The sequence below is a fragment of the Aethalodelphis obliquidens genome, unplaced genomic scaffold, assembly GCF_003676395.1.
Source record: "Aethalodelphis obliquidens isolate GAN/ISIS:26980383/991018 unplaced genomic scaffold, ASM367639v1 scaffold44, whole genome shotgun sequence".
NCBI lineage: Eukaryota > Metazoa > Chordata > Mammalia > Artiodactyla > Delphinidae > Aethalodelphis > Aethalodelphis obliquidens.
This window is the reverse complement of record NW_020837988.1, coordinates 1,942,103-1,962,954: the sequence shown is the minus strand read 5'-3', so window position 1 is coordinate 1,962,954 and position 20,852 is coordinate 1,942,103. Positions and strand designations below refer to the sequence as shown.

At 51.8% G+C, this 20,852-nt stretch overlaps 1 protein-coding gene across 5 annotated transcripts in view; it reads left to right on the top strand.

Moving 5' to 3' along the window:
- WIPI1 (WD repeat domain, phosphoinositide interacting 1) overlaps positions 1 to 20,852 on the top strand; it is a 36,977-nt gene that overhangs the window by 1,695 nt on the left and 14,430 nt on the right. For all 5 annotated transcript variants that reach the window (XM_027080504.1, XM_027080502.1, XM_027080501.1 and 2 more), the window contains exons 2-8: positions 2,851 to 2,933; positions 4,286 to 4,455; positions 7,886 to 7,982; positions 14,305 to 14,402; positions 15,054 to 15,146; positions 15,826 to 15,896; positions 17,021 to 17,128. In XM_027080504.1, coding sequence (XP_026936305.1) covers positions 2,851 to 2,933; positions 4,286 to 4,455; positions 7,886 to 7,982; positions 14,305 to 14,402; positions 15,054 to 15,146; positions 15,826 to 15,896; positions 17,021 to 17,128 — 720 coding nt within the window. The remainder of the gene's footprint in view (positions 1 to 2,850; positions 2,934 to 4,285; positions 4,456 to 7,885; positions 7,983 to 14,304; positions 14,403 to 15,053; positions 15,147 to 15,825; positions 15,897 to 17,020; positions 17,129 to 20,852) is intronic.

Below are 20,852 nucleotides of genomic sequence, written 5' to 3'. Positions count from 1 at the left end.
CAAGAGAGGATGGCTGTTGAAATGCCTGGGTGTTTGCCTTCCCAGTTGAGAGCAGGTTAACGAGGGGAACTAGGGCTAGTTTGCTTTTTAGTAGGAAATGTTCTCAATTCTGCTTTGTAGCATTGTTATTACATTTTTTTAAAGGGATGTTAATTTTTACTCTAGGTAAGTCCCAGCTTTCTATAGCGGTTGGATAAGAATGTTATTTTCAAAACCGTAGGGTGCTTGGGAAGATAATGTCCTTAGTCCCTACTGTCAGTTCTGTCTTCCTGGCTCTGCTGGGCAGCTCTGTCGCACCTATAAATAAAAGTTTTTGTCACAGGCAGTTGCTTTGAGCCTTAGAGGGTATGGCATTGGATTTTAAAATAAGTCAAGCCCCTTGCCGAATACATTTCGGAGTGTCAGCGTGTCTTTTTCTATAAGTATAGGCCAAATTTAGGGTCCAGGCTTCCCTGGTGGCGCAGTGGTTGAGAGTCTGCCTGCCGATACAGGGGACGCGAGTTCGCGCCCCGGTCCGGGAAGATCCCACATGCCGTGGAGCGTCTGGGCCTGTGAGCCATGGCCGCTGAGCCTGCATGTCCGGAGCCTGTGCTCCGCAACGGGAGAGGCCACAACAGTGAGAAGCCCGCGTACCGGTAAAAAAAAAAAAAAAAATTAGGACCCAGTTTTTCTGGAGAAGGTTAGTTAGAAGACAACTAACCTTTAGCAGTCTTCACTCATCCTTCATGCTTGGCCCTGTGCCAGACAATTTGGGTGTGTTTTTTTCACTTGGTTCGTGGTATGTATTTGTCCCAAATCCCATTTTCATGAGAGGTGATGAGAATTTTTTTTCTTCCTACAGAAAGGCCTTATGAATGAAATAAGGTTTTAGTCTGAATTCCTTGATTCAGAGTGTTTTGTGGTCATTGATCAACCATTTAAAACACAACAGTGATCACACTGCCATTTCCCATATTTAAAATTCTTGTGGAGAAGGGCATATGTTTGAAAGTTATTTCAAGTTGCCAGATCTTTTGGTTAATATTATAAGACTCTAATTACACCATTTTTTCCCTTACTTGCAAGCTTTAGAAACCTTGGTTTGCAACTAACTGCACACATATTTATGTGAAAAAAATTTACGGGAAGAAGGTTTAGAAACAGTGATCACTATGGAGTATGTATATCTTGAAGTTTTAAGATGCGGCTGGCTGGCCTTTCGAGTTTGTTGTCATTAGAAGCCAAGCCCCAGTTCTGAGCGCACTGTTGCCTGATGCAAACGTCTAATCCCCCAGGTTAGCTGCTCAGCAGGTCGGTTGGGGGCGGGGGCGGGTGGGGGGAGTAAAGAAGCAGAAGCAGCCACCTTGCTGATTAAAAGTCAACCGCCATTCCAGGGAAGAACAAATGTTAGGGTAGAAAAAAAACAAAATTCCAGGGAGAATCATATGACCTTCTCTCTTTTAGGCTAGTGAAACAAGAGCCTTGGCCATCCAGGCTTGTAGCAGTAAGCTGCTTATTTTAGTCATGTCTCCCTGTGAAGAGCCGAAGCTCACCTTTTCATATGTTTATTTTGAATGAGGGAGTTGGACTAATTGTTAGGTCTACTAGGACCATTTTAAGGTCCATTTCGGCCCTGACATCCCATTTCCCAGGGGTCAGGGTCTGATGGCTTATTCTGAGGGTGCTCTGGGTAAGATTTTGGTCATCACTGAGGTGTTGAGGGCAAAGCAGGAGAGAGCTGGATAGGAATTCTCAGCTGCCGCACAAAACTGACTCGTTTGCTTTCATCCTGGGGCCAAGGAAACACGGGTGCACACTCTGTATCGGTTGAAGAGTGAAAAATTAAGAAGACAAGATTCTGGACTTCCCTGGCGGTCCAGTGGTTAAAGCTCTGCACTTCCGATGCAGAGGACGTGGGTTTGATCCCTGATCAGGAAACTAAGATCCCACAGGCTGCACTGCGCGGCCAAAAAATTTAAAAAAAAAAAAAGAAGAAGAAAACAAAATTCTTTCAGCCCCTGTTGTCCCAGATAAGGTTTTGATTTTGCTCTGTTGGTAGGGTGCAGTGCTGGCTTTGTGAAGCAGAGTTCTCAACCATGGCTGCCCATGAATGGCTGCCCATGAAAGTACCTGAACTGAAAAAAACAAAAAAAAAGAAAGAAATCCAATTAAATAAAAAGCACAGGGCTGGGGGAGCAGGGTAGACAGTCATCAGTATTTTTCTTAAAGCTTCCCAGGTGAGTTTAATGTGCAGCAGGGATGAGAACAACTGGTATAAAGTATCTGAGATGCTTTCATGGAAAGTGATGGAAGGAAGCATCTATTAAATTTTGCCTGCTAATGACCCACTGTGTCTTCTAAGATCACGTATGTCTTTTTTAAGCAAGAAAGAAAGAAAGGAGGAAGGAAGGAGTGAGGGACGGAAGGAAGAAAGTGAAGGAAGGAGAGAAGGAAGGAAGGAAGGGAGAGAGGGAGGGAGGGAGGAAGGAAGGAAAGAAAAAAAAATAATTTACCTCTTGGTAGCACTGTGATGAATATTGTCAAACATGCCATTTTTCCCATTTCTGCCCAGCTGGGAAAGCATGGTCTCTGGTGGGTCTGACACTTCATTTGACGATAGAGCCCATTCAGGGTCAGGTCTCTCGGCCATTTCTCATGTTTGTATGTAGCTGTCTTTGACTTCCTTTCGACTGGACCTGCCCACCTGACAAGGCATACTTGCTTCTCCGTCTAGAAAGTGATCAAATGTCTTGGCTCCTGAGGCTGTATGTTTATCTGAGGCTAGAGGGACGGAGGGTGTCTCTCTTCAGACACACCTGTGGTTGGAACCCAGTACCTGTTGTCATTCCCAGGCTGTCCTTGCCTTCACAGATCCCTCGCGATTGGAACCAAATCTGGTTATAAGCTGTTTTCTTTGAGCTCCGTGGAGCAGCTGGACCCCGTCCACGGAAGCAGTAAGTGTGTGCGTGTGAGAACCTCAGGGCAGCAAATCCTCCCTCTAGACTCGAAGCTGGGGCGCTGCTCAACTCTCTGCATTTCCCTCCATTAACCCACAAACTTACAGAGTCAGTGTTTTTTCAGATTTAAATATAAATCATTGTTTCCACTTGCTTTAAAAAAAAAACCCCACCATGAAACACTAGTAAGATTTGGCAATAGCTGAAGTAACATTCTCTTTTTACATTAAGAAATCCTTTGAAACTGTATTGTTGACACTTTTTCGTATACTCATATGCACGGTCATCAGTTTTGATAATTGTTAAACTGAAAGTTCACTTACGATTTTTTTTTTCCCTTTTATTGGCACTGTAGAATATTGGTAACATTCATTCAGTCATAGAAGTATTTTCCTTGTTTTAATAAAGCAGTAGTCTCCCATTCACAGAATCCATATCAAAGACATTGAAGTACTTCTAGTGAATGTTAAAAACAAGTCCAGCTTAGAAATGTGCCTCTCTCATTGTCTCAGGGAAGGTTGTTGTTTATGCCATCATCATACTGACGAAAACACACTCTTCGGGTTTCCTGGGAAGAAAGTGGCTTGGCAAATAATATCTTAGGCTCCCAGTTCACTTGTAAGATGTTATTTTTATTATAACATTTTTGTGAAGATTCTGCTCTGTATCTGTCCCGCGTTGTTCCCTATGGGACTTGCTGGAGCCCAAGAAAGGCAGGCGTGTGAAAAGAATGTTCCCAGAAAGACACGGAGGCCTCCTGTCTACAGGCGCTCAAGAGGCCTCCTGATCTACCTTCTTCCTGGGTACAGAAGGACTCCCCTGGTCATAACACAGATGTCCGGGGTATTATCAACAGGAAAGGGATTCCGGAGAGAGTCAGGGAGCACAGCGAGACGGGCAGGAGGCACAGAATTCACTGTTCCTGCCCCCTCCCCTCCCCCATCATGGTGGCACCTGTACCTTTTAGCAACAGGGACCAGAAGAATTCCGAAAGCAGAGCCTCCCGACAGAGTAGTTACCCCTTTGCAACCTCCCGTGGAGGAAGAGTGGATTGATCCAAATCTCCCAGATATGTTCTGCAGAGAGGACGGCGGCCCCGGGGGCGGGGCTGTGATTCCAGCCGCAGAGGGCATCAGGGGATGCTCTGGAAAGCCCGGCTTGATCGCCGGGGTCTGCCTGACTGTCCATCGTGGAAAGGGCTTGGGAACTTGGGAAACGGGTAAAAGTTCACTGTCGAGGGAGGGGGCGGGGAATCTCTGCAAGCGGGCGGCAAGGGAGGGAGGACCCCGAGGAGGCCGGCGGGCTGACGTCTGAGTGCCCTCGGCCGCCTCCCCACCCCCTGCCCGCAGATGACATCCCCGACGTCTGCATCGTGGAGCGCCTCTTCTCCAGCAGCCTGGTGGTGGTGGTGAGCCACGCGAAGCCTCGTCAGATGAACGTCTACCACTTCAAGAAGGGCACGGAGATCTGCAGCTACAGCTACTCCAGCAACGTCTTGTCCATCAGGCTGAACCGGCAGGTAAGGGGCTGGCGCGTCCCTCCGGGTCACGAGGCTCCCGCCGCTGGGGACCAAGGAAAAGAGGAGCATCCCTCGGGATGGTCATCTCTCGCCAGCATCCAGCTCTGTCGGGGGTTTTAAAACTCAGGCCGAGGATTATGGGGACATGGTTTGAGTCTACGCCGCACACTTGTCTCGGTGGTGAGACCGCCCGCACCGCCCCCGGGCCCCGGTCCTTCCGCCTGCCGTGATTTCTCAAACATCCGCCACCGGCTAGGCGAACGCTGTCCCCCTGGAGCCAGGCTGGGTGGAACCCTGGCTCAGAATCTGTCCCGTGAGCCACTGCAGGGGCACCTTAAACCAGAGGGACGCCCTTCTGCTTTGGGCCCTAGATGGTGACATTCCTTGCCGGCTGGTGGTCACGCCTGTCAGAATAAGCTCCTGGAGAGAAAGTGTGGCACTCCTGGGTTAGTGCTGAAGCCAGTCGGTGAAACTGCCCCTCCTCTTGCTGGGACCGAGTCCCAGGCCGCTTCTTTTCTTTCTTCCGGCTAACCCTTGAAGATGTTTCTGGTGGTGTTTTCTTTGTTGGAGGAAGGGTTAGTCTTATCTCAAACGTGCAATATACATTCTTTTGAAGACTGTAAGTTCCTGTTAAATAAGCATTTGGGGGTACTAGCCGAGTTTCCCTTGAATTATTAGATTTTAAATCCTATGAGGGCAGCGACTGTATCCATTTTACTCGCTACCGTAAGGCCTGGTAGAAAAGACAGTGCCGGGTAGAAAAATGCTCAGTGAATATCTGTTTCCCGGCTGCCTATTAAATACAAAAACAAATAAATCGGTTCTTTCTATGACCGAGCAGATCTGTGTATTCAATTAAATATCCCCAGGGTTCTGGAGGTCCTTGCCTTCACCGAGGACATCGTTTTCTCCTTTGTACCTAAACTATTAAGTGCTTACTTTTTTTTTAAACAAATGAGACAAAGTGCTGTCTTAAGTTTATGAGAAGGAAGAGATTGTTTCTTTGGGTTGATCCACTATGTTGACTGCCTATCCATTCAAGTCTGTATAAAGCAGGGTGGTAGAAAATGGCCTGAGAAATAGAATACGGCATATTTTAGAAGCAAGGAGTAGCAGGGGATAAAGAAGATAAGCCCGGTTCTTGGCAAGAGAGGGAAAGGCAGTTTGAGGGTTTTCAACTTGAAGGCTTTTAAGCACAGTTCTTGGCTCCAGTGCTGTCTCTGAAATGTCTTGTTTGCACATTAAATTTCGTTGCAGGACGTTTTATCTTTGCATACATTGATAGCCAGGGTATAAAAATTAAGACTGTTTAGGCAAATGTCCCGTAAAGGTCAGAACCCTCAAATGGTATCCACGGTATTTATTTGTATAATGTCCCTCGCTTGCTCTCTGATATTTTCATCAGCAAATGGGACTGTTAACCTTTAGGTGCCACCCTCTCCTCAATAAAACACCATATTCACTTCAAAGTTCCCTGGCCGCGTTTCCTAAAGAACATCACGGCACCTAGAACTTCTCCGCTGTTCACGGCCAAGCCAGCTGGACCCCAGGCCGACCAGGGCTCTCTTCCTTTAGCATTTTTTCTGCTAAGAAGATGATTTGAAACAGGTCTGGGAAGTCTTCGGGGTGTGCTTCTCTTATAAACATTCAGATTTGGGACGCCTCACTTTTGGTTTACAGGGCTGCTGGTGTGCCCTCCCTGCCAGGCCAGGGTCCTGCTGCTCCCCCCCCCACCCCACCCCCATGCCCCCTAGGATGTGAGAATAGAGGCTGCTCTGTCTATTTCATCAGGTCCTCAGGCTGTGCAGTTCCTTTCTGAAAAACAGGAAAAAAGTCCAAGATTTGTGTGGGGAATTAAGAAGAAAGAAAACCCCTATTATCCTCTGAATCTGTAGAAAGGAAGAATATTCAGTAATTGGGATGTTTCATTTTTAGTTGCTGTTAATCCCCTTCTACTAATAGAGGAAAGGTATTCTGTGGAATAAAGACAATAAACCAGATGTATTTGGATTTGTAAATGTCCACAGTTCTTTGACCCTCTGTTCCGAGGGGCCCTGGTTACCCAGATGGAGATTGACTGGATGGAAGCCTCCAAGGGCAGACGCTGTAAAGAATTTTCTAGTTGACAAAAGGAGTTTTTACTTCTAGGACCTAGACAAGTAGATGAGAGCCAGGGTGACAGGGAATGAGCTGAGCTGGAGGCCAGCCCAGGGTTCCGCTGAGACCACAGACTGATTAGTAAAGGGAGGCATTGCCAGGGTTGCGCTCGTCCCAGGAACGAGCCCTCACGTGGAACACAGGCGAAGTGCCTCCTCTTTGGCCCTCGCTGTTCTCTCTGTGTTTCCCTCGGGCTGGGGGGGGCCTGAAATCCGGCCGATGGACCACAGAGCAGGTGGTGCTCTAAGAGCTGGTGGGGAGAGATGCGGATGAGGCCAGAGAAGCTAGGAGTGCAGGCTGCCCCTGCAGGAAGGGGCATGGTGAAGACCCCGTATTCTGGGGTCGCACGCGGGGCTGGGGGTGGGGACACAGGAGCGAACCCGAACCCACAAACATCAACAAGCATAGAGCACTCTAGTCCAAACCGTAGTAAGTGCAGGCGAAAGGCAAAGCGGTGCGGTGAATCAGGGACTTGACTTTATGGAGAAGCACTGATACGTGCCATCAATTTGGAGGCCCTGTTAGCATCTTTTTTGTCAGCCCTCTGCGCCCAGCGCTGTGGCCACAGAGCCTTAAATAAACCTGAGAAAAGTGTTTCGGTGTTACCTTTCCGCTTGGTTCAAGTAACAGTCTCCCGAAAAATTCTGCGCTGGGAAAACAGCATCGCAGGCTTTTCCCAGAAGGGGAGCCCACCGCTTCTTAGTGGTATTTTTAGGTTCCTTCCTTTCCAAGAGTTGTTCCCTGGGATGAAAGGATCTGGCCTGGGAGCAGTGGTCCTCACGTCTGGGGTCCGTGTTGAAACCCCCCTGAACGAGGGTCTCCAGGCAGAGCCCGGGCCTTGCCCCGGGATGCCAGGAGCTCATCAGAGTCTGAGAGGCACCAGCCTGAAGGAGGCCGAGGCGGCGTCTGATGGGAAGGGGAACCGAGAAGTTTACCCGGAAGTGGCTTCACTGGCAAAGGGAGTCTGATCAGGAAGCATCCAGGATTTCCTGGACTGAGGAGAGGGAAAAGTACAAAAACAAAAACAAGAAGGCAATCTCAATTTCTAAATGGAATTTCCAAAGATCCTGTATTTAGTGCTCCTGTCCAGGTGGGTGGTGATGTATACGCGGCTGTACGCACATAACGTAAGCTTCAAATTGATCGTGAAAACTCCTCCCCCTTTCGGCTTAGAATGGAGTTAGGATTCCCAGGAGAGAGGCGTGATCTCGGGGTGGGCGGGCCCCTTTCCGAGGAGTCAGCCCCATAGGCTGATGGGTCTGTGTGATTTCAGAGGCTGCTCGTTTGCCTGGAGGAGTCCATTTACATTCACAACATTAAAGACATGAAGCTTCTGAAGACCATCCTGGATATTCCTCCAAACCCGACAGGTGAGCCGCAGCCCGGGCCAGGTGCCCCCGAATCTCGTGTCTGGGTGCCCCTTTTGCACCAGCTGTGTTTCCACCCAAACTGAAAACCTGAAGCAGCGTTTGGCCTTCATTGCTTTATAAATCTTCGTGGTGTTTGCCTTGAAGCTTCGTCTTAATGGCCACAGATTCAGATTATATTGGGCCATGCGTCCTGCAGGAGGGCCGTGTGACCTTCCCTGCAGCCTGGGAGAAACTCCTTTCCCCTGGGACCCATTCTCAGCAACCGTGTCAAAGCATTTAGGCAGACACGTAGGAGATGTCCTGCATCTGACGTTGCAAGGTGCTCACCCCTAGTTATCTTTGCTGGTTGTTCAGTATAGAGCAGACATCATAATCAGAAGTGGGTTCTACCTGACTGGGAGACAGACAATCCAAACCGAAAAGAAACGTGTTTTCTTTTGTTGCAGACAATTCTCTCTACGTGGGTGATATGCTAGGAGGTTGGACTGTATTCAATTCTCAGATGTAACACTGTTTAATACATTTTCCTGATTTAAGAATGGGAGCAGCTGGGATTGGTCAGGTTGAAAAGGCAGACGATGCCATTCTGTGAATCCCTGGTGGCAGAAGTAAAGGAGAAGGAAGTTGTGTGGTGGGACAGGAGCCACCAAACCAGAACAGTGTGCGGACCTGATGATTCAGGGCAGTATTTGTAAATCGCGCTCCAGCTTAGTGTCGTTAAATGAATGCTTCAGTTCACTGCGGTTTTCTAATTCGTTGACTTTCACCGAATTTCAATATCCCTGTGGCCCGACCTGAGTCACCTAGACTCTTTGAGCCTCAGTTTCCTCAGCTGTAAAATGGAATAGTAACCCCTGTCTCACAGGGGTGGTGTCTGTGGCGGCGACCTGCTCACGGCCTGCTGGGCCGTAATTCCTCCTCTGGCCTCATTTCCTTCTCTCCATCTGAGTTATACAGATGGCCCTTGACGTTGACTTCAGTGCTTTAAAATTTCAGCCCTGACGAAACGGTACTGTATTTGAAAAGATCACAGCCATTGAGGCCGTTAGAAAGCTCTGTGGGAGAACGACTTTAAAGCCTGTTTTGCAAGTGGAGGGTGGTAAGTGAAGGAACCATGGCCGGGGACGGCGGTGGGGGATTAGTTTCGTTTTGTGCTGTTTTTCAGAAATGAGAGGTTGAACTAACCTGGAAAAGTGTTTATTGCAGACATGCTACGTGCCCGGGACCATAGTAGGCACTGTAGGTACAGACCACACGCCAGGAACCCCAAACCCTGGGGACATGGTGCACAAGGGCCCTGGCGTCTTTGGAAGGTTTGGGACCCAGGGGGTGACAGCTGAAAGGAAGATGTGCTCTTCTGACAGGGCGAGGGAGGTGAGTGGGGTCTGAGCAGAGCCCACCGGAGCCGCGGGCCTGGGCTGGACCCTGGCGGCTTTGGACAGAGGACATCTCAGGGGGGCAGGGGACATGCCAGGTGAGCAGGGGACATCCCAGGTGGGCAGTGGACATGCCAGGTGGGCAGAAAGTTCACAAGCTGCCTGTGACTCTCCGTTTCTTTGAAAGGCGGGGAGCTGGGCACCGTCAGTGGCCTTTCGAGCAGGTGTCCCACGCGTCAGGGCAGCCGGCAGCCCCCTCACTCCTGCGGCCATACCTCAGCCGTTCAGCCCAGGCGATGGTGCTGCCCGCCTTCAGGGCCAAACCTGTTCCTCCTGCGAAAAGCCCGTCTGTTCTTTGAGCAAATGCAGCCCTTTGTCTTCGCTTAGAAAACGCACGGATGGCCTCAGGTTTGCACTTTAAACAGGGAGGAAGGAGGTTTGCAGGTGTAGGGCCATCTGTGCTTCCTGTTAGGATGTGTGCGCCTCACAAAGGGAATGATTTTATCTCAAGACAACTTAGAAATGATGGGAGGAGTCCTCAGGTAAACATTACCAGTGGGCTGGGGGAGAGATTTAGCCTTTCCTTCTGAAAGACCAGGGATGGGTTGAAAGACCAAAACGTGTGTCTTATTACAGCTTTGACGTTCTTTGGAGAGAGAGGCCAAGACAGCTTCAAATGCTGACATTTATAATCATCCTCTCAGCTTCCCCTGAGCTCTTCCTACTTCAGTAAAATGGGGATGAGCCTTTTTACCCCACAGAGTTCTTATGGGGAGGACTCCCCGAGGGCGGGGAGGGGGTGAGAGCGAAGTCCCATCGGCTGGGCACACGAGGCTCGGCCAGGCTCGCCCGCCGGCCGGTCCCATGCATCATGTCCATCTCCAGCCAGGAGGGCAGGCTCGGGACAGGTCAGGGTTTCCCTGCAGTGACATGACCCGCCCCTCGCTCAAGGACCCCCAGCAGACTCTGAACGTCCAAAACCACGGAGATGAGATCCTCTGAGGCCAGGAGTCTCCTTCATTTGTTCCCACCCTCTCATGTATTTTCTGAACAACAAACTGTAAGATGGAAACTCTGGCCCTTGATGTGATGCATGTTCCTGGGTCACAGGGAGACGGGGCCTCTTGGCTGACAGGCTCAGCCACACGAATTCTGAATGTCTTTTGACTTCGTGAACTACAAATACGTGATATACACAGAGTCCTGTCATTGCTTCACGCTCAGTACCGGCCGTGGCTGTAAATTTCCTTCCTTCTGTCTGTTTGTGTCATGCCCATTCCTGTTGTGTCAAAGACTGCAGGCTGCTTCCTTTAAAGGGTTTGGCCAGACGGGGCTCGAAGTTAATTTCCTGCTAGCACAGCAGTCTGTACCCTGAGCAGCTGAAGGTGGAAATCTCCATTAAAAAATCCGCCAACCGCAGAACTTGGGGATGCTGTCGGTCTTACAGGCTCTCACGGAACATTGGGGGAGCAGTCTACACCATGCAGCAATGTGTATAATGGGACAGAGTAGCCGTTTATTCCCCAGCGAGCGCTCTTTCTGAAAATGTAATGCAGGTGGGGTAAATGGTAGCATAGAGCATCTGTAAGTACAGAGACGATTTCTCTCCTTCCTATTTTTAAAAACTGGAAAGCATATTCCATTAATCAACCCAGAGGGAACTGCATCTTATAAATCACTGTTAACTTGCTTTAATTTTGACACATAATACTATAAATACCAAGGTAAGAATGATTTAGAATCACAGGACTTCCTTCTAATTCCAGCCGATGGTGCCATTGGTTCTTGAATGGAAATCAGGCATTTTTCTTCTCCAGCTGCAGAAGGATTACAGCCAAACCATTTCAGTGGAATTATAGCTGACCATGATTTATGAAAATGTGTGTCCAGTCTGAAGTCCAAAATCCACATCAAAACCTAACTCCTTATATTTTAAAAAAAGAAAAAGGCCAGAAGAAAATATTCTCAAATATTGAGCACAGTGAAAAGCCTCTGGGTTTTAGAATTCTGCGTGCTTTTTTTTTTTTTTCTGTTTCTTTATATTTTCTGGCCTCTACAAATTTTTTATACTATCACTTTTATATTATAAAATAATATCAAAGAAAAGGCTGGGACTTCCCTGGTAGCACAGTGGTTAAGAATCCACCTGCCAATGCAGAGGACACGGGTTTGAGCCCTGGTCCAGGAAGATCCCACATGCCGCGGAGCAACTAAGACCGTGTGCCACAGCTACTGAGCCTGTGCTCTAGAGCCGGCTTGCCACAACTACTGAAGCCTGCACACCTAGAGACCGTGCTCCGCAACAAGAGAAGCCACTGCAATGAGAAGCCCGTGCACCACAACGAAGAGTAGCCCCCGCTCACTGCAACTAGAGAAAGCCCGCATGCAGCAACGAAGACCCAACGCAGCCAAAAAAAAAAATAAATTTATTTATTTATTTATTTATTTAAAAAAAGAAAAGGCTCATTTCCCTTCCTATAAAGGGTTTCAGGGGACACGTGACAGAAACAGAAGACGAGTAGAACGGGAATATCTAAGCCTATAGCAAAGTCTTCCTACTTTCCTTGGGGGCTTCACAAGAAATAAAGTGCATTCTTAGAGCTGGGTGGATTTGTCTGAGAATTGGACCACAGGAAGCTAAAGGAGCTCACGTTCAGCATTTCTGGGGACCGTCATTAAGTTGCAAAGGTTGGTACGCACGGCCCCTTGGCTACATTCAGGTGGGCTGGCCGAAGTGCGAGCCAGAGGCAGAGCTGTCAGGTACGTGGTTACGTGGCAGGGTGTACTTGCCCTCGCCACCATCCTTGGTCCCTTCTTGTCAGACTCTCGTGTCAACTCACTCTCCATTGGGTGTTACAGGAAGTTCCATGTTAGCTGAAGAAGTTTAAGCTTCCTTCCTTTCTGGAAATATTTACATTTTAATATACAACTCTGAAGGTCACCTCACACCTATTAGAATGGCTATTATCAAAAAGACAAGAGACAAGTGTTGGCAAGGGTGTGGAGAAAAGGGAGCCTGCGTGCACTGTTGGTGGGAATGGAAATTGCTGCCGCCACTGTGGAAAACAGTGTGGAGGATCCTCAAAACACTAAAAACTGAGCTACCTTATGATTAAGCAATCCCACTTCTGGGTATTTATCCAAAGAAAATGGAGACACTAACTCAAAAAGATATCTGCAGCCCAATGTTCATTGCAGCAATATTTACAACAGGCAAGACATGGGAACAACCTAAGTGTCCAGCGATGGATGAGTGGATAAAGAAGGTGTGGCATATAGATATAATGGAATACTACTCAGCCATAAAAAAGGATGAAATCTTGCCACTGTAATGACGTGGATGGACCTTGAGGGCATCACACTACGTGAATTCAGTCAGGCAGAGAAAGACAAGTACCATATGATCTCATCTATATGTGGAATCTTCAAACAAAACAAACAAGCTCACAGATGCAGAGGATAGACTGGTGGTTACCAGAGGCTGGGGGTCAGGGGGAAGAGACGTGTGAAATGGTTGAATGGGGTCAAAAGGTACAAACTTCCAGTTAAACAATAAGTCATGGGGGGGGCTTCCCTGATGGCGCAGTGGTTGAGAGTCCACCTGCCGATGCAGGGGACGCGGGTTCGTGCCCCGGTCTGGGAAGATCCCACATGCTGCAGAGCGGCTGGGCCCGTGAGCCATGGCCGCTGAGCCTGCGCGTCCGGAGCCTGTGCTCCGCAACGGGAGAGGCCACAGCGGTGAGAGGCCCGTGTACTGCAAAAAAAAAAAAAAAAAGTCATGGGGGTGTAACATTCAGCAAAACTGAGAAGGCATGAGTGGTCTCTTCTGAGGCTGGGTGACCCTGTACAGGCGAGAGGGCTGCAGGGAGCCTGCAGGACAGGGCGCTGGGCTGTCACCCTCCTCCCACAGCTGCCTGGCAGGTGATAAGGGCACAGCCTGGTGGGTCCTCGGCAAAGCCCGAGCAGGAGGTCGGACCTTGGTTCCCATCCTCGACGTTTGCTTTTGTTTTAACCTCTGCTCTGCCCCCAGCAGATGAGGGTCAGGTCCATTTTAGCCTGATCTGAAGTTTCTCTTATGCTTTTACAAGAAACCCATTTAACACACTAACGTGTAACAAAGCTACCTTTTCTATTTAAAAAGGGCTTCTCTTGCCTGATCTCCAAGTTCTTATTCTGGTAATGCTTCTGGTTCGGGTAATTCTGTGAATTCACTTCTATCACATACACCCCTATGAATGGAAGCCATTGTTGTGAGAATCCTTTTCTTAAATGCTATTAGGATCCTCCCCCGCCCCTCCAATCCCCGTGTAAATAAAAATGGCTTCTAGGTTTGGTTCAGTGGTTTGACTTGGTGTTTACTCTTCCAGAATATTGTTGAAGCCTCTTAAATCCAACATGTCCTGTTTCTTTAGTTTGTCCCGACGGCAGACACACCGTCTTCACTGCCCTCAAGTGAATTTCCCCTCTGGAGGCGCCCATTTCCCTTATCGAGGCAGGACATTTGGCTCTGAAACAATTTCTAAGTAGGTCCTCCCCTCAAGCCACCCAGCCTCCCCACCCTCCAATTTGAAATGACGTTTAATCACCTGCAGAAAGGCCACCACAAGCTGCCCTTTATTTCAGTTAGGAGCTTGTAGCCCAGAGGGTAACGGAATTGGAAGAGAAGTAGCTGTTACTTCAGGGCCCTGGGGCACAGTGCGAAGAAGAACGTTTAAAATAGTCTAACCTGTGACCTCTCAGCTGCGGCGTGGACACGGCCAGTGTCCAATCACGAGGTCGTCCCGGGAATTTACTTGATCAGGGTCCTTGGATTAGAAGAATCAAGAGTCGAGGTCTGCAGGGCCGCTCCTCCCCTCGCCAGCAGGTGGCGCTGTGGTCGTGCCGTGTCCAGATGCCCTTCCCGGGCGTGGACGCCGGCTTTTCACGTGCGGTTTGCTCTCCCCCAGGTCTGTGTGCCCTGTCCATCAACCATTCCAATTCCTACGTGGCCTATCCTGGGAGCCGGACGACAGGCGAGATCGTGCTCTACGACGGACACGCCCTGGTAAGTTGACGGTGACCCCGCCGGCGCAGCCCCCTGCCTGGCCGCGTGGTCAGTTTCAGGTGAGGGGCGGGCTCGGTGGCTGGGGGGCGAGGTGCAGAGGCGCAGGCAGCCCCGGCCACAGCTGTGGGGTGTGGACGGGAAGGTCATGCCCTTTGCCCTCATCGCCATCCGTCCACGTAGCCACAAGGCAGCCTGCCAGGCCCGGACAGACGCCATGGCAGCTGGGGGCCATCGCGGGGTTGAGTGCGTCCTGCCGGGCCGTGGCGCAGCCTGCGACAGCGTGCAGCCATGTCCCATGTCCTGCCCTCTGCTCTCCGAGCTTCACAGAGCGGGCAGGATTGCTGCAGGAAGCCGGGCCCTAGAGCCGCATCACGGAGAACACAGTCACATCACCGCACTGGCCACCACACGGGTGGTCGCCCATCTCCCCGAGGGCAGGAAAAGGGACAGAAACACAGCAGCCCTTGCAGCAGCGTCTAGATACACCGGGAAGCGACGTGCAGCTTCTATGCATACGGCCTGGTGGAAAGAGGGAAACAGGGAACCCAGCAGAGGAGGGAGGGTGTCTGGGAAGGAAAGAGGAGGGAGAGGAGACGAAACGCGTCCTCCCTCTGCCCCAGCATCAACCTCCGTTTTCCCTTTCGCCAACAGAAGACAGTCTGCACCATTGCTGCCCACGAGGGGGCGCTGGCCGCCATTGCCTTCAACGCCTCGGGCTCCAGACTGGCCAGCGCCTCCGAGAAAGTGAGTTCCTCAGGGGCTCGCCTCCTGCCGGCGTGGTGGTGGCGGGTTCCGGGGGCCCTGGGCCCCAAAGAGCTGGCGGAAGGGGCCCGGTGACCCCAGCGCTCAGACCTCACTCCGGAGGGAGGCCTTCCGGCCCCTGCGTGAGGCGCTGCATTTATTAACTCGGCCGACCAAGGGCCTCTGCTGTGCAGGACACAAGCCGCTTTGCCCAGAACCTTGTGGTCTGATTAAGAAACGTGCGTGCCCATCATCACAGATACGGAGAGATGCCACGTTCCATAAACACAGTAGAAACAAAATGCTTGGCTGTTCAGCAGGAGAGACTGACATCTTCTGTCTGGAATAACCAGGGAAGGTGACCGAGTTGAATTTCAGATGCCACGAGAAACAGGTGTATTTTTGACGGGCAGAGATTGAATATCTGAGGGGGCCACAGCAGACTGAACGAGCGCGCCAGCGCCTTGGGCTGGGGGGGAGGGGCCGGGAGACGGAGGCTGTTCAACTCACCTTCCAAGAATGGTTTACACAGCACACATACAGAAAAGCCTCCGTGCACAGCCCTCCGTGCTTCCTCTCCTGAGACAGATGCTCAAAACCAATCTAACAAGCTCGTCTCTAAAGGGACGTGTCTGCGTGATGCTGTGCACGGTACGAAACGCCTACCTGCTTTCTCTTCCAGGGCACTGTCATCCGGGTGTTCTCGGTTCCCGATGGGCAAAAGCTCTATGAGTTTCGGAGAGGCATGAAAAGGTCTGTGCTCATCGTAAAAACACACTGTAGAGTACGCACAGGGGTCCTGCAGTGGACGGCTGGCAGCCGTCCGGGGAGAGGACGAGGGGCTGTGTGCGCCCCTCGCCCTGCCCGGGAGGAGGGATGATGGTCCTTTCTCAGGTGACTGACTAGAGGCCCCGCTGAGCACTCAGAACACCTGAGAGCTGAGAGGGCTTTGTGACCTGGGCCTCCAGCCTGGGGAGCCCTTTCTCGACGCGCCCAAGGGCGGCCCGTCGCGGAGAAATGAGACAGGCGAGGGAGTCGTGGCCCGAAAGTAACTGCTGACCCTCCTCCCGCGGAATAGAAAAGTGTGATGGTCTTGGTCCTATCCGCTGTAGGGCTCACAGACGGAAGACTTCCAGCGTGACGGGAAGGGGCGATGCCTGGTTTCTTCTCACCTGAGAAGCGACCCAGTGTGACTCTTTCCGATGTTAATTTCCAAGTATGAATGATACAGTGTTGAAGGGATTTTAGAAAACACAGGCAGACCTTGGAGAGAGTGTGGGTTCCATCCCAGACCACCGCAGTAAAGCCAGTATCGCAATAAAGCGCGTCACGCACATTTCTTGGTTTCCTCGTACCTACGAAAGTGACGTTTACACTGTCCTGCAGGCTGTTAAGTGTGCAATGATGGCATGAGTCTAAACAAAAGTGCCTATGCCTTAATTTAAAAATGCTTCATTGCTAAACAGTGCTGACCATCACCCGATCCTTCAGCGAGTCGTAACTGTTTGCAGTCATCACACCAAAGGTCACTGGTCACAGGTCACCACGACAAATAGAATCATCACGAAAAAGCTTGAAAAATGTTGAGGATGATCAAAACGTGACCGGGGGCGCGAAGCGAGCAAAGGCTTTGGGGAAAACGGCACCGACGGACTTGCTCGAGGCAGGGCTGCCACAAACCTTCAGCTTATAAAAAAAATCGCAGTATCTGCGAAGCATCATAAAGCGAAGCCCAATAAAACGAGGTCTGCCTGTGCTCAAACTCTTCGCGATACATTTAGGTTTTCTTACATATATATGTGAAGCTGATTTTTGTACTCTCAGGCTGTTACCCTCATTCCCCGGGCTCACCCGTCCCTGTGTGGCTGTGTTTGCAGGTACGTGACGATCAGCTCTCTGGCTTTCAGTATGGACTCGCAACTCCTCTGTGCTTCGAGCAACACGGAGACCGTGCACATCTTCAAGCTGGAGCACCTCGCCAACAGGTAGGACACGAAATGCTCGTTACACTAAAAGAGTCAGATCCTGGTTGTCCGGCCGGCGCACATGACTTCTCTCTGTCAACGCCATGAACTTGGCTTTACTTGTTCTGTCCCCACCAAGCGGGGAGCGAGTGTCAGCAAAGACTAGGTGATGTGAGCTGGGGTCGCCCTCCTGAGTTTGCAGCCCGGCTCTGCCCCGTGTGAGCGGCGAGACCTCGGGCAGGTGATCTAATCTGTCTGAACTTCTGTTTCCTCGTCCGCCAAACCTAAAATATTAATGGTCGTATATGCATCTTCGGCCTGTGGTGAGTGCCCGGACTGAAAGCACGCAGCGTAGTGCCGGGCACGGAGTAAACCCTCGAGCGCGTTTGCTCGCTCGCTACAAGTGCCGTGACGCACAGGCCGACCTCGTGCTGTTGCTTCGAGCTTGGTTGTGCTTCGCGGATTCTGCGTTTTTCACAAACTGAAGGTTTGTGGCAGCCCTTCCTCGAGCAAGTCCGTCGGTGCCGTTTTCCCCAGAGCCTTTGCTCGCTTCGCGCCCCGGGTCACGTTTTGATCATCCTCAACATTTTTCAAGCTTTTTCATGATGATTCTATTTGTCATGGTGACCTGTGATCAGTGACCTTTGATGTTACCATTGCAAAAAGATTACGACTCACTGAAGGCTCACGTGATGTTCAGAATTGCGGTATGCACATTTTTTTTAATCAAATGGAGTTTATTTGAGACGGGGCTCAGATATGAATCTCCGTAACCTGGCTGCAAGTACTGTACTTTGTTTTCTGGCCGTGCTCTGAGGCATGCAGGACCCCATGCCCCCTGCGATGGAAGCACGGAGTCCTAACCACCGGGCCACCAGGGAAGTCCTGCATGTTGTTTTTTAGACATCACGCCCCTGCGTGCTTACTAGACTGCAGGGTAGTGTAGACATCACTTTTATACGCACGTGTGCGACATGCTTCATCGCTGCGGTCTGGAGCTGACCCCGCAGCGTCTCCGGGGTCTGTGTGTATTCGTCACCCCCAGCACTGAGGGCCTGGCAGATCCTTCCAGGGCCGCTGCTGTGCCCGTGAGAGGAGCGGAGCGGGGTCGACAGCGTGTGCTGGACTGCAGCCAGGGGTGTGCGCATGTTTCCTGTTGCTGCTGCAATAGATCATCACAAACTTCATGGCGTAAAGCAGGACACGTTCACGGCCCCATGGCACTGCCAGTCAGGGTGGGCGGCCCGGGGGTGGCAGGGCTCGGTCTGCACTCAGGGTCGCGAGGCTGCAGTGCAGGCGTTGCCCGCTGTCTGCCTGAGCTCAGAGCCGTCCCCGTCCTGGTCGCTGGCAGGAATGCAGGCCCTCGTGCTGCAGCAGCGAAGCCCCTGCCCCCGCGATGGCCCCCAGATCCCCGTCCCTCCTCACGCGGCCTTCAAACCAGCAAGGTCGCGCCGATTCCTTCTCAAGCTCCTGATTTCTCTGAATCTCCCTCCTGCCTCTGGCTGGGCAGAGCCCCCTGCTCTTAAGGCCCATGCGATTGGCTAAAGCCGTCTGGATCATACCCCCTCGACAGCCACCTGGGCCGTACGACATGACACAGTCACGGGGCTGCGGTCTCCTCCCTGGCACAGGCTCCGGGGACCAGGCCGTGGCACCCTGGGGCCCCTCCTAGGGACTCCGCCCGCTGTCGTGTGGGCACCAGTGCAGGTGCACAGGTGTGCAGCCCCTGTTTCTCCCGGGAAAGCAGTGAAGGGTCTCCTCCACGCAGGCCTCGGCCGTGGCAGTGTCATGTCACCCAGCCTGCCCCTGGGGCCCAGACCCTGCCCTGCACAGCCCAGGACACGGCTCACACCTTCCTAGGGGGCGTTCAGACACCGCGTGTCTCCTGACACCTCCCCCTAGGATCGCTATAGGAAATGGAAACATGAAGTGTTAGCGATTAGCTCAGGGACACCCAGAAAGCGGCGGTGGCCTCGGCAGCACGGCCGCTTGTCCGGGTCCCGTGCTTCTCGGTCCGTGGAGCCTCCCAACACTCTCCGGCCCCTGGTTGCCCACGCGCTTCCAGAAGGAAGAGAACGGGTTCAGAGGAGTTCAGCGTCTCGCCTGGAGCCGGCCTCCGTCTCCAAAGCCAGGGTCCACGTGAAAGCGCCGCGTCTCACACCCGCCAGGCGGCACCGCCAGCGACAGCTCAAATCCGTGTCCCAAGCGTGGTGTCCTCTGCTGGGCCTCGCCTGGTACCAGGAGAGACAGGCTCCTCCCCCAGAGTGGGACTTCCACCCCTTCTACCCGCTCAGGGAGATACAGAACCTAGCCTCCGTTGTGTGTGTCAGTCTGTGTGTCTGTGTGTGCTTGTGTGTGTGTCTGTGTGTGTGTGTCTCTGTGTGTGTGTGTCTGTGTGTGTGTGACACGGTGCCGGCCTCTGTCCCACACCGTCTGGAGCTCCCTCCCTCCCGGGGCACCCAGTGACTGTGGGGCCCTGGCTCCGGCTGCCGGCCAGGGGCTGCTCTCACGCCCTCTGAACCTTGGCCCCGCAGGGCTGTGAAACACTAGATGCTGCCCCTCCGCGCTGCTCACGTGCCTGGAACCCTTCCAGCACCCGCCCCCGTGTGTGCGTGCCCCAAAGCATGCTGCTTGCCCTCTAAGCTTTTAAATAGATGTCATCTGTCTTCTGGACGTTTCTATCTCTTCTCGGACAGCCTCTACACCGTAGGACCCGCTCTCTGCCAGAGCTTTAATCCGTCGTCAGTCGTGCTGGGTTCGGGCCCCCGTGGGCAGCAGAACCATCCGGGCGCCCTGCCACCCCCAGGTCCCGGGATCCGGGAACCCCACGCTGCTGCCTTGGTCGCATCTCCATCCGAGTCTCTTATTGGTGCTTAAGGTGGGAAGTGGCCACTTGGGCTCAGTTCCGCCTCCAGGCTCACCTGCTTCTGTCCGTCTCAGGTCACCAGGAACACACCTTCCCGTCACTCTCCACGTCCCGCCAGCCCACCCCGTCCGTGAAGCGGTAACTCGTACAGCACGAGATGACTCTGCCTCTGCCTCCGTCCCACCTCTCTGGCCACCGCCCTGAACCGGGCCTCCCTTCCTTGGTCTCCCTCCTTGTAGCCTCTTCTGACCATCACACATCTTCTTGCTGGACTAATCGTTGGAACATGCCCCTCCGTCCTCAGACACCTTTATTCCCCTTTGCCCTCAGGAGTAAGGTCCCAGGTCCTCCAGCCTGGCGTTCGAGGCCTTCCTTCCTTCCTTCCTTCCCTCCCTCCCTTTTCCCAAACAACTAGAGGAATATTCCTTTGTCTTTGGCATTCACAACGCAATGGATACGGATACAACACACTTAAAGATTTAATCTGCATTATTGTTTTCTCAGTCACTGTAGAGATATCAAATACGTGTTGAAGTATAGTGTTTTTTTGTTTGTTTTTTTGATTTTTGGCTGCATCGGGTCTTAGTTGCGGCACGCAGGATCTTTCGTTGTGGTGCGCGGGCTCCAGAACACAGGGGCTCTGTAATTTGCGGCACGTGGGCTTCGTTGCCCCGCGACATGTGGGATCTTAGTTCCCCGACCAGGGATCGAACCCGCGTCCGCTGCACTGGAAGGCAGATTCTTTACCACTGGACTACCGGGGAAGTCCCGAAGCAGAGTTGATTTACCATGCTGTGTTAATGTCTGCTGTACAGCACAGTGATTCAGTTAAACACACACACACACACACACACACACACACACACACACACACACACA